At 55.0% G+C, this 9,481-nt stretch overlaps 2 protein-coding genes across 4 annotated transcripts; both read left to right on the top strand.

The window, feature by feature from the left end:
- Positions 1–538: 538 nt before the first annotated feature.
- On the top strand, positions 539–4,290 carry DPH2 (diphthamide biosynthesis 2). 3 transcript variants are annotated; one of them, XM_055341445.1, is made up of 6 exons: positions 539–850; positions 1,052–1,164; positions 1,449–1,672; positions 1,870–2,547; positions 2,629–2,805; positions 2,887–4,290. In XM_055341445.1, the coding sequence occupies exons 1-6, from the start codon at positions 704–706 to the stop codon at positions 3,009–3,011; spliced, it is 1,464 nt and encodes a 487-aa protein (XP_055197420.1). In that variant the 5' UTR covers positions 539–703; the 3' UTR covers positions 3,012–4,290. The 3 variants fall into 3 exon arrangements, with proteins under 3 accessions (XP_055197420.1, XP_055197421.1, XP_055197422.1); XM_055341446.1 differs by lacking the exon at positions 1,870–2,547; XM_055341447.1 differs by lacking the exons at positions 539–850; positions 1,449–1,672 and having other exon boundaries at positions 1,086–1,164.
- A 1,578-nt stretch (positions 4,291–5,868) lies between these two features.
- On the top strand, positions 5,869–9,165 carry ATP6V0B (ATPase H+ transporting V0 subunit b). The gene is made up of 8 exons (XM_055341840.1): positions 5,869–6,039; positions 6,755–6,803; positions 7,034–7,117; positions 7,223–7,300; positions 7,510–7,579; positions 7,706–7,757; positions 7,970–8,160; positions 8,856–9,165. The coding sequence occupies exons 1-8, from the start codon at positions 5,973–5,975 to the stop codon at positions 8,880–8,882; spliced, it is 618 nt and encodes a 205-aa protein (XP_055197815.1). The 5' UTR covers positions 5,869–5,972; the 3' UTR covers positions 8,883–9,165.
- Positions 9,166–9,481: the final 316 nt, after the last annotated feature.

Below are 9,481 nucleotides of genomic sequence, written 5' to 3'. Positions count from 1 at the left end.
TACAACCCCCACCCTGCAGATGAGGAAAGAGCCACAGAGATGTTGAGTAAGTAGTAATGGCGGAGCACAATTTCCAAAGCCAGGCACTTCGGCACCTGAGTTGAAAATTATGCAGTGCACATGAAGCGCTTAACAGTGTAGGGCAGATGAGAGCTCAAACACTATACTTAGTCGTGGTTTTTTTCTGCTTTTTTTTTTTTTTTAAGTTTATTAACTTAATCTCAACCCCCCAACGTGGTCACAACCCTGCAGTCAAGAGTCATACTCTTCTGACGGAGCCAGCCAGACGCCCGGAGAGTCGCTTGGAAGGGGGGGTGGGGTTGAACCGGACGCGAGAGGCTGGAGAAGGCCCGGGGAACTACAACACCCACAAGGCTCCGCGCCTTCCTCTGCGGGAAGGACTCGGGCTCCGAGGCACGTCATTGGTTCTCTGTGGAAGGCCGGGCGGGGATTGGAGGGCGGGAGCAGTGCTGGCTTACGATTGGCGAGTCTGCCGCCGACCCCGCCTCAAGAACCCGGAAGTGATCCCGGGCGCGTGGGTACCTGCGTAGCGGAGAAATGTGAGCTTGGACCCGTGCAGGCGAGGTCCGAGGGCTGCCCTCACTGGGTAACTGTGACTCAGCGAGGGCTGCTTTCGAGGACGCGGGGCCTGAAGCTGACCGAGGGACGTCCCCGCTGCTTCCCGCCACCCGGGCTGTGCCTCATGGAGTCTACGTTCAGCAGCCCCGCTGAGGCTGCGCTGCAGCGGGAGGCGGGCGCCCCGGGGCTGCTTACGCCCCCCGAAGACCTGGACCGTGTGTACGAGCTGGAGCGAGTCGCTGGATTTGTCCGCGACCTGGGGTGTCAGCGGGTGAGGGCAGGGCAGGGAAGGGTGGCTCCCCTCGGGATGGGCAGCCCGGAAGCCGGATCTTGGGGTAACTTTATGGGGCGGGGGCGTTGTTCCTCTGAGAGGAGGGGCTTTGAAGGCTAGGTAGGGACTCGGGGAAGGTTTCCTTGAAGAGGCGCTCAGTGGAGGAGTGGCTGTTCCTGACTCCGTGGCTTGTGCCTACAGGTGGCCTTGCAGTTCCCTGACCAGCTACTGGGAGATGCTGGGGCCGTGGCTGCACGACTGGAGGGGACCACGGGGTCGAAGATGTTCATTCTGGGCGACACGGCCTACGGCAGGTGTGGATTTGAGCTGGAGGACTGGGGGCCGGGGGTGGGTGGGGTGGGGTCGGGTGGGGGGAGGGTGTAGGTCTAGTGACCCAAGGCTCTGGGTGTTTCCCTTCTATGACCTTGTGTGCCCCCAGTGGCTGTGTTTTACCTTGATAATGCCTCCCTTCTCTTCTGATACTTGCTCTGCCGGATGACAGTGTCTTCTTTTTCTAACGTCGTTTTCCCCACTGATGACATTTCACACTTCCATGAAGGACTGCGAACTCTTCTCACTAATGGTATCTTCCCTGCAGCTGCTGTGTGGATGTGCTGGGCGCCGAGCAAGCCGGAGCTCAGGCCCTTGTACACTTTGGCCCTGCCTGCTTAAGCCCTCCAGCCCGCCCACTGCCTGTGGCCTTTGTCCTCGGTCAGCGTCCTGTGCACTTGGAGCTCTGCGCCAAGGCCTTTGAGGCCGAGAACCCAGACCCCAAAGCTCCGGTGGTGCTGCTAAGTGAGCCGGCCTGTGCCCATGCTTTGGGTGAGGGTTTTTGCCTGTGCATGCAGGAAGGGTAGGCCAACTACTTTGTTCCTCGAATAGTCCCGCTTCAGTACACTTCCAGAGAAATCTCGGGATATGGGCTTGATCCTAGTCTTTTGGGTCACATTCAGTCTCTTGGGGATGAAGGGGTTCCTGTTTAGGCAGACTCCAACTCTGACACCACCTCCTCCTTCCAGAGGCTTTGGCCACTCTCCTGCGCCCACGGTATCTGGACCTGCTTGTCTCCAGCCCAGCTCTTCCCTTGCCAGCGGGCTCCTGTAGTCCAGAGCCTGAGCCCCTAGAGCGTTTTGGCCGCCGCTTCCCCCTTGCTCCAGGGAGGTGTCTGGAAGAATATGGTGCCTTCTACGTGGGGGGCTCTGAAGCCAGTGCTGACCTAGACCCGGACCTGAGCCGGCTGCTTTTGGGCTGGGCACCAGGGAAGCCTTTCTTCACCTGCTGCCCGGATACAGGGCAGACTCAGGATGAAGGTGTCCGGGCTGGGCGGCTCAGGGCACGTAGACACTATCTGGTAGAGAGGGCCAGAGATGCCCATGTGGTGGGGCTCTTGGCAGGCACGTTGGGTGTGGCCCGACACCGTGAGGCGCTGGCACACTTGCGGAACCTGACTCGGGCTGCAGGCAAGCGTAGCTATGTGTTGGCCCTGGGGCGACCCACGCCTCCCAAGCTCGCCAACTTCCCTGAGGTGGATGTCTTTGTGCTATTGGCCTGCCCTCTTGGTGCTTTAGCTCCACAGCCTCCTGGTGGCCTCTTCCGGCCTATCTTGGCACCGTGTGAGCTAGAAGCTGCCTGCAACCCTGCCTGGCCACCTTCAGGCCTGGCTCCCTACCTCACACATTATGCAGATTTATTGCCTGGTGAGTACTGGGGTACTGGCTGAGGTAGAAACACTTGGGGCATGGAATTGGGCCAGTATGGATCCTCTTTCTCCCTCCTAGGCTCTCCCTTCCATGTGCCCCTCCCACCACCTGACTCAGAACTGTGGGACACCCCAGATGTGTCACTCATTACTGGGGAACTCCGACCCCCACCTGCATGGAAGCCATCAAATGATCCTGGATGTTTGGACCTGAACTTGCGGCCCCAGCTAGAGCTGGCTGAGAGCAGCCCTGCAGGTAAGTGTGCCAAGTCTCTGTTCCCAGCTGAACTCTTTCCCCAGATTTGGCCCACTTGGCCTCAGTCCCCTCTCTCTGCAGCCTTGTTCCTTAGTTCCCGGAGCTGGCGAGGCCTGGAGCCCCGCCTGGGTCAGACACCGGTGACAGGAGCTGTGAGCGGAAGACGAGGGATTGCCATCGCCTATGAGGATGAGGGAAACAGCTGATACCATGTGAGGTCAGACACACAGATGGACTTAAGAATTGATGCAAAGACCTTTAAAGTTCCCTGCATCAACCTCACTCCTTGCCAGGAACCTTGAAAGAGCCTGACTGCAGGGAAGGGCAGATAGCCCCTCACTGAAGAAGGGAATCCAGCTCTGTCCTGTCCTGGCACCGGCACAGGGCTTAGCATATAGTGGCTTAATAAATGACTTTTGGACTGATGGGAGTGATTTGAGGCTTTTCTGAAGGTTTATTGGCCCATCTGTCCTCCTGGGAACAGCCCAGGACCTCTGGCCAGTCCCAGTTTCTGATGTGCAATTGACAGTTTGCCCTTGTCAAAGGTTCTAGGTGGTCTAGACCAGGGTTTCTCAACTTTGGTTCTATTGACATTTTGGACCACGGAATTCTTTGCTGTGAGGGGTTGTCCTGTGTACTGTAGTATGTTTAGCATCGTCTGTGGTCTCTGCCCACTAGATGCCCCCAACATACCCCTTCCCAATTGTGATAACCAAAAATGCCTCCAGACATTGACAAATGTCTCCAATGGGGGCAAAACTGCCCCTAGTTGAGAACCACTAGTCTAGACTTGTGTTCTCCAAAAAGTAACCACTCGACACATAGCTATTTAAGCATGAATTTAAATTAGTTAAAATTAAAAACTGTTTCTTTTTTTATTATTTTAAATTCAATTTGTTTTTTGTTTTTTTTTTAAGATTTTTTATTTATTCATGAGAGACACACAGAGAGAGAGGCAGAGACACAGGCAGAGAGAGAAGCAGGCTCCATGCAGGAAGCCTGATGTGGGACTCAATCCCTGGTCTCCGGGATCACACCCTGAGCCAAAGGCAGATGTTCAACCGCTGAGCCACCCAGGTGTCCCAAATTCAATTTGTTTTTGTTTGCTCATTTACTTTTTTTTTTTTTTTTAATTTAAATTCAATTTGAAAAACTCAGTTTCTCAGGGTGCCTGGCCAGCTCATGCAATTCTTGATCTGAGTCATGAGTTCAAGCCCCATGATGGGTATAGAGATTACTAAAAAAAAACAAAACAAAAACAAAAAAAGACGACAAAAAAACAACACAAACCTTTAAAAATAAAAACTCAGTTTCTCAGTCACACTAGTCACATTTCAGTGCTCGTTTGGCCACAGGAGAGGACAGTGTATCTATAGGACATTTCCATTATTGCACAAAGTTGTATTGAACAGTGCTGGTCTACACGGACTGTAACTTTGTTTCTCAGCGAGAGTGTGGAAACTTGAATAAACTAGATACATTTTTTCCTTCTGTTTCTTTTTATTCATCAAACACTACGGGTCCTGAGTGGAGATCTGAATTGTATTTAATTGGATTCCCGTCCTCACAGTGTAGTTAGGAAGAGAGGCAATTATATAAGCAATTACCACACAGTGAAATGGTACTTTCCGTGAGGAGGGAAGCCCCCGGGGCGTACATCTCCACGTTTGCAGAGAATCTTGGCATACTCGCCCTGTCCAAGGTGTTGAAGAAGCAGGTACACAGGGAGCTATGAGGTCCGGGCTCTCAGGGAGTGCCCAGTCTATTGGTAGAGGCAGATCTGTAAACTAACTCTGGCAGCAGACAAAGTGGACACCAATCGTCTGTTTTACAAATAGGTATGGAGCAGCCACTGTGTGCCAGTCACTGAACATAAAATAGTAAGCTCAACAGAAACCGTTTTGTAGTGCTTACATTCCCTTGGGGGGTGGGGGAAGAGATGGACAAAGTAAAACAATTAGTATGCCCAATAGTGATAAGCAAGTACTACGGAGAGCCATAAAGCTGGGAGGGAGTGTAAGGGAGGAGAGTGGATTGCCATATTTTTTTTTATTATTTTTTTTTTGGATTGCCATATTGAACAAGTCCCCTAGGGAGGGCCTTGTGAAGAGGGTGAGCAAAGACTGAAAGGAAGTGACGGAGTGAGCCACATGGATGAGAGCAGAGGGAACGAGTGCAAGGGTGACGCAGTGGGGGTATGGCTGGTGTGTTCAAGGAATAGCAAGGAGGCCAGTGCAGTTGGTAGGGGTGTATTAGATGAAGTCAGGTCAGGGGCATGGGAAGCCACATCGGAAGAGGCCTCGTAGGCCATTATTAGGACTTTAGCTTTTATTCTGAATGAAATGGTTTTTTCTTTTTTTTTCTTTTTTTTTAAGATTTTGTTTATTCAGAGAGACAGGCAGAGGGAGAAGCAGACTCCTTGCAGGGAGCCCGACGTGGGACTCATCCGGGGTCTCCAGGATGACACCCCAGGCTGCAGGCGGCGCTAAACCACTGCACCACCGGGGCTGCCCGAAATGGCATTTTAAACCAGAGTGACATGATCTTAAGTTTCATAAGGATCACCAGGGCAGCAGGGTTAGCCCAGAGCAGGCCCATCATCTGCCTCTGCGTTAGGGAGGGATCCCTGGAGGAGTGCTTTCTGGGGACCAATGGGCGTTAGCTGGGCAACGGGGTGAGCACGAAGATGCTTCAGGGAGAGGAAACAGCAAGAGCAAAGTGAGGGAGAGTCCCCTGGCTGGACTGGGAAGGACAGCAACGGAGGAGGCCCGCGGAATAGCACGGGGCTGGAGGCTAAGCTAGGGAGGCCCGCGGGCGGGCTCCGTGTGAAGCAGGGCTGGTGGGCCCAAGGGGGGCTGGCTGCGGGGCGGAGAGGAGCGCGGGTGACCAGCCAGAGGTCGGGGGCCGAAGGATGCCGGAGCCTCTCGGGAAGCGCGAGACTACAACAACCACAATCCTCCGGGCTCCAGTTCCGGCGTCGCCGAGTTCTGGCCGGGCGGCAACGCCGCGACGCCAGGCCCGGCATGGGGTCACGTGGTGCCGGCGCGTCACGTGGGTGAGTCAGGTGACGCTGCGGGGCGGCGGACAGACTGCGGGGCGGACGGTGGACGCAGGGACGCGGGTTTAGCTGTGGCCCCACGGACCCGAGCCCCGCCGTCGTCGCCGCCATGACGGGGCTAGCGCTGCTCTATTCCGGGGTCTTCGTGGCCTTCTGGGCTTGCATGGTCGTCGTGGGTGAGGCCGGGCCCTGGCGGGCGGGGCTGCAACGCCGCGGGAGCAGCGGGGTCCCAGGAGTGCTGGGCCTCAGCGCGGGCCCTGTGTCCGGGGCTTCGGGACGTGGCCTCTGGCCCGGCGGCTCTTGTGACCCTGCCGGGGGAGACCCGGGTCTCTGGCCCGGTGACGCGGGGCGCGGATGGCGCTGATGGCGGGGAGGGGGCCGAGAGCAGCCCCTCCCCCGTCTCACTGCCGCGGTCCGTCGCTCCTTCCAGAGGGGCCCGCTTGGGTCACGAGCCGGCTGTTCCGGTTCCTCTTTGCCGGGTCCTTTTGCCCTTCCCCCCCTCTCAGCTTGTTGGGTAAACAGCAGCCCAGCCTGGGCTGGTGGGGTCCGGTGCACCCTCCCGGGCTCCAGGGGATTCAGGCACACAAGCCTGGCCGCGGGGGTGGGGGGGTGGGGCTCGGGCTGGGAGGTGGTGACCTGGGGCGGGGGGGGGGGGGCGGTTACTGAGGTAGTGGCGGAAAATGGAGGTCTGAGCAGAGGAGCCTGAATAGATACCGCGCTTCCGCACGGAGGCCGGGCGAGGAGTCTCCCTTGACTTAGCGTGGCGGGCCTTTGGGGACGGGCATGTCAGCCGAGCAGCAGTTTCTCCACGAAGTTGGGAAGTTTCTTTGTAGAGAGCCGCCTCTGACTCTTTTTTTTTTTTTTTTTTTTTTTTTTGCTTCACCGCTGCAGGAATCTGCTACACCATTTTTGACTTGGGGTTCCGCTTTGATGTGGCCTGGTAAGGGAGGGCGGGGAGAGGATTCCCCTAAGAATTTTGCAGCTCCTCTTCACTGATCTAAGCCCCTACTCTGCCCCATCCCCAGCTGTCTGCGGTGTAGACCTTTGGGAGATGTGACGTGTTTTATCTCAGCATCCAGGACTGGCGTGGGCTTGGAGGGTCGGAGGACGGATTTTGTGCTCCCTTCTCCACCAAAGCTGAAATTGCTTTCTTCCCTATTTCCACACCAGGTTCCTGACTGAGACTTCCCCCTTCATGTGGTCAAACTTGGGCATTGGTCTCGCTATCTCCTTGTCTGTGGTTGGGGCAGCATGGTGAGTGTTGGGGGGGGGCGTGAGTCATAGCAGGTGTCACTGGGTCCTTAGTCATCCTGGGGGCAGTGACAGGCTCTGCTCATCCATTTCTTATTTTTCCGCCAGGGGCATCTATATTACTGGCTCTTCTATCATTGGGGGAGGAGTGAAGGCCCCCAGAATCAAGACCAAGAACTTGGTCAGGTAAATGTAGGGCCTTTGGAGGGTTGTCAGAACCAGCTGCATGGGAGCTGCCTATTTGTTTGAACTGATAATGCTGCTGCTGACCAGCCTCCTGGTGGGGTGAGATGTCAGTGGGGGAAATGGTGACTGAGGACTCTGGGGAGGAAGGTTGATTTCTTTCTCATTTTTTTTTCCTCTCCACTCCTCATGCCCACCACTACCGCTACCAGCATCATCTTCTGTGAGGCTGTGGCCATCTATGGCATCATCATGGCAATTGTGATTAGCAACATGGCTGAGGTACGGAGAACCAGGGTGGTGTGGGCATCTCTTCCAATGTGTTCTATTCAGTGCTTAGTGAGGCTGGAGGAGAGGGAGTGGCATAAGGGGTGGGGGGGATTCTGATTATTTCTCTGCCTCCTGCAGCCTTTCAGTGCCACTGACCCCCAGGCCATTGGACATCGAAACTACCACGCAGGTAGGTAGATGTGTGAAGGAAAAAGGCTGGGGCTTCACATCTGCTTCCCCATTTGCATGCCTCAGCTCAGACTCATTATTTCAACATTCACTCCCTTTGTTTGGCCTGCTTGGCCTAGTTGGAGTGCTGACTGTCCCCATTAGTCCATGTTGGGCCCTTGTCCTCCTCTCCCCCTGTGCCTGGCTGGGCCTCAATACTCTTTATCCTCTCAGGCTACTCCATGTTCGGAGCTGGCCTCACAGTAGGCCTGTCTAACCTCTTCTGTGGAGTCTGCGTGGGCATCGTGGGCAGTGGAGCCGCCCTGGCCGATGCACAGAACCCAAGCCTCTTTGTAAAGATTCTCATCGTGGAGATCTTTGGCAGTGCCATTGGCCTCTTTGGGGTCATTGTTGCAATCCTTCAGGTGATGAATCCCCTGGGGAGCCTCTGTCCTTGCCGCTATCCCAGCCTCACCCTCTTTTCAGAGGAGCCACTGTGTTCCCTTCTCCATCTGTAACCAGAGAACCCCTAAACAGCTCCCACCACTTCATTCCCATTTTTTTTGTTTTTTCCTTTTGAAGCTTTCCAATCTGGTATCGTTGACAAGAGTAATGTGTATTTTCCTGTTGTTTTGTGCCTATAGGTCTTCCGTTGAGGATTTTTGTTCCATTAGTTTTTGTTTCTGTTTGTAGTCTAGACGCAGTTGGGATCTTGTCTGTGTGTCAGTTTGTCTCGGTGTGATTGTGTATCTCAGGGTCTGTGTGTATGTGTGCTGTCAGTAGGACGGCATGTCTGTATTGTGTGTGTCTTGTCCAACAGTGTGTAAGGGAGGCTGAGGATCAGCCTGACGGTCTGAAGGTGACTGTGTGCTAAGTGGGGGTGACACTTGGTAACTGGTCCTGTCCATATTGCCACTTCTCCGTCTCTGTGTCCCACAGCCTGACTCTGCAGTTGTCTGACTGTCCCTGTGTTTGTCACACCATGTCCATCTTGGTCCAGTCATCCACCTGTTGTGGTCTGCCCATCCCACCATGGGTTTGCTAGAGCTGATCTGTCATTTGTCACTGTCTTAATCTGTTCCTTTGTCTCTGCCTGATTTCTCCTGTTCTTCTTTTGCAGACCTCCAGAGTGAAGATGGGTGACTAGGTGATCTGTTTGGGTGGGGCCGTGTCCCACTCTTATTTATTTGTGGTTTTCCCGGGACAGCTGGAGCTGTCATCCTTGGCCTTTCAGGGGGCTTGGTGTTCAGGGCCCCCCCTACACTTGCTGCGCGTGCTGCCTGTCAACTTGGAGGCACTGCCTGGCTGGACCCTCAGTGTGGGGAGTGGGCCATTGATGGCCGCGTGCACCTGTGTACCGGTGTCCCACCTCTGCCCCCAACCCATCTTCCCAGTGTTTGTGAAATAAACGTGGTTTTCGTCTGGGTCAATGCTGCTTCTGTTGCCCTTCTTTGCTACTTTCTTTCATGGAGGGAGGGTAAACGGGCCTGTAGGCCTCAACCTTATGCCACCCTCTTGGCACATTTCTGTCTCATACACATTGTCTCTGCTCTGGACAGAGCTGGTTCCTGGGTTGGAGAGGAAGGATGCTGAACATCTTTCCTGGAGGGAACAAGAGAGTCTGGGGATATGGACCCGAGGTGTTTGTGCAGGCGAGGGGGCTGTCCTCCTCCCCTGGCTTCTTCAAGGTTCTGTCTGCTAAGCCCCGATGGGCCACATCTCCTATCTGGCTCTGGCTCTACTACT

Source organism: Nyctereutes procyonoides, unplaced genomic scaffold, assembly GCF_905146905.1.
Source record: "Nyctereutes procyonoides isolate TBG_1078 unplaced genomic scaffold, NYPRO_anot_genome, whole genome shotgun sequence".
Classification (NCBI taxonomy): Eukaryota; Metazoa; Chordata; class Mammalia; order Carnivora; family Canidae; genus Nyctereutes; species Nyctereutes procyonoides.
This window is presented reverse-complemented; position numbering and strand designations above follow the sequence as displayed.

Bases quoted from the DNA above. Each gene is read 5' to 3' on its own strand.
- DPH2 (XM_055341445.1), top strand. From the start codon at position 704: ATGGAGTCTACGTTCAGCAGCCCCGCTGAGGCTGCGCTGCAGCGGGAG. The intron at 1,165-1,448 runs GTGTGGATTTGA...TCTTCCCTGCAG, and splicing joins GGCGACACGGCCTACGGCAG to CTGCTGTGTGGATGTGCTGG. The intron at 2,548-2,628 runs GTGAGTACTGGG...TCTCCCTCCTAG, and splicing joins TTATGCAGATTTATTGCCTG to GCTCTCCCTTCCATGTGCCC.
- ATP6V0B (XM_055341840.1), top strand. From the start codon at position 5,973: ATGACGGGGCTAGCGCTGCTCTATTCCGGGGTCTTCGTGGCCTTCTGG. The intron at 7,118-7,222 runs GTGAGTGTTGGG...TTTTTCCGCCAG, and splicing joins TCTGTGGTTGGGGCAGCATG to GGGCATCTATATTACTGGCT. The intron at 8,161-8,855 runs GTGATGAATCCC...CTTCTTTTGCAG, and splicing joins TCATTGTTGCAATCCTTCAG to ACCTCCAGAGTGAAGATGGG.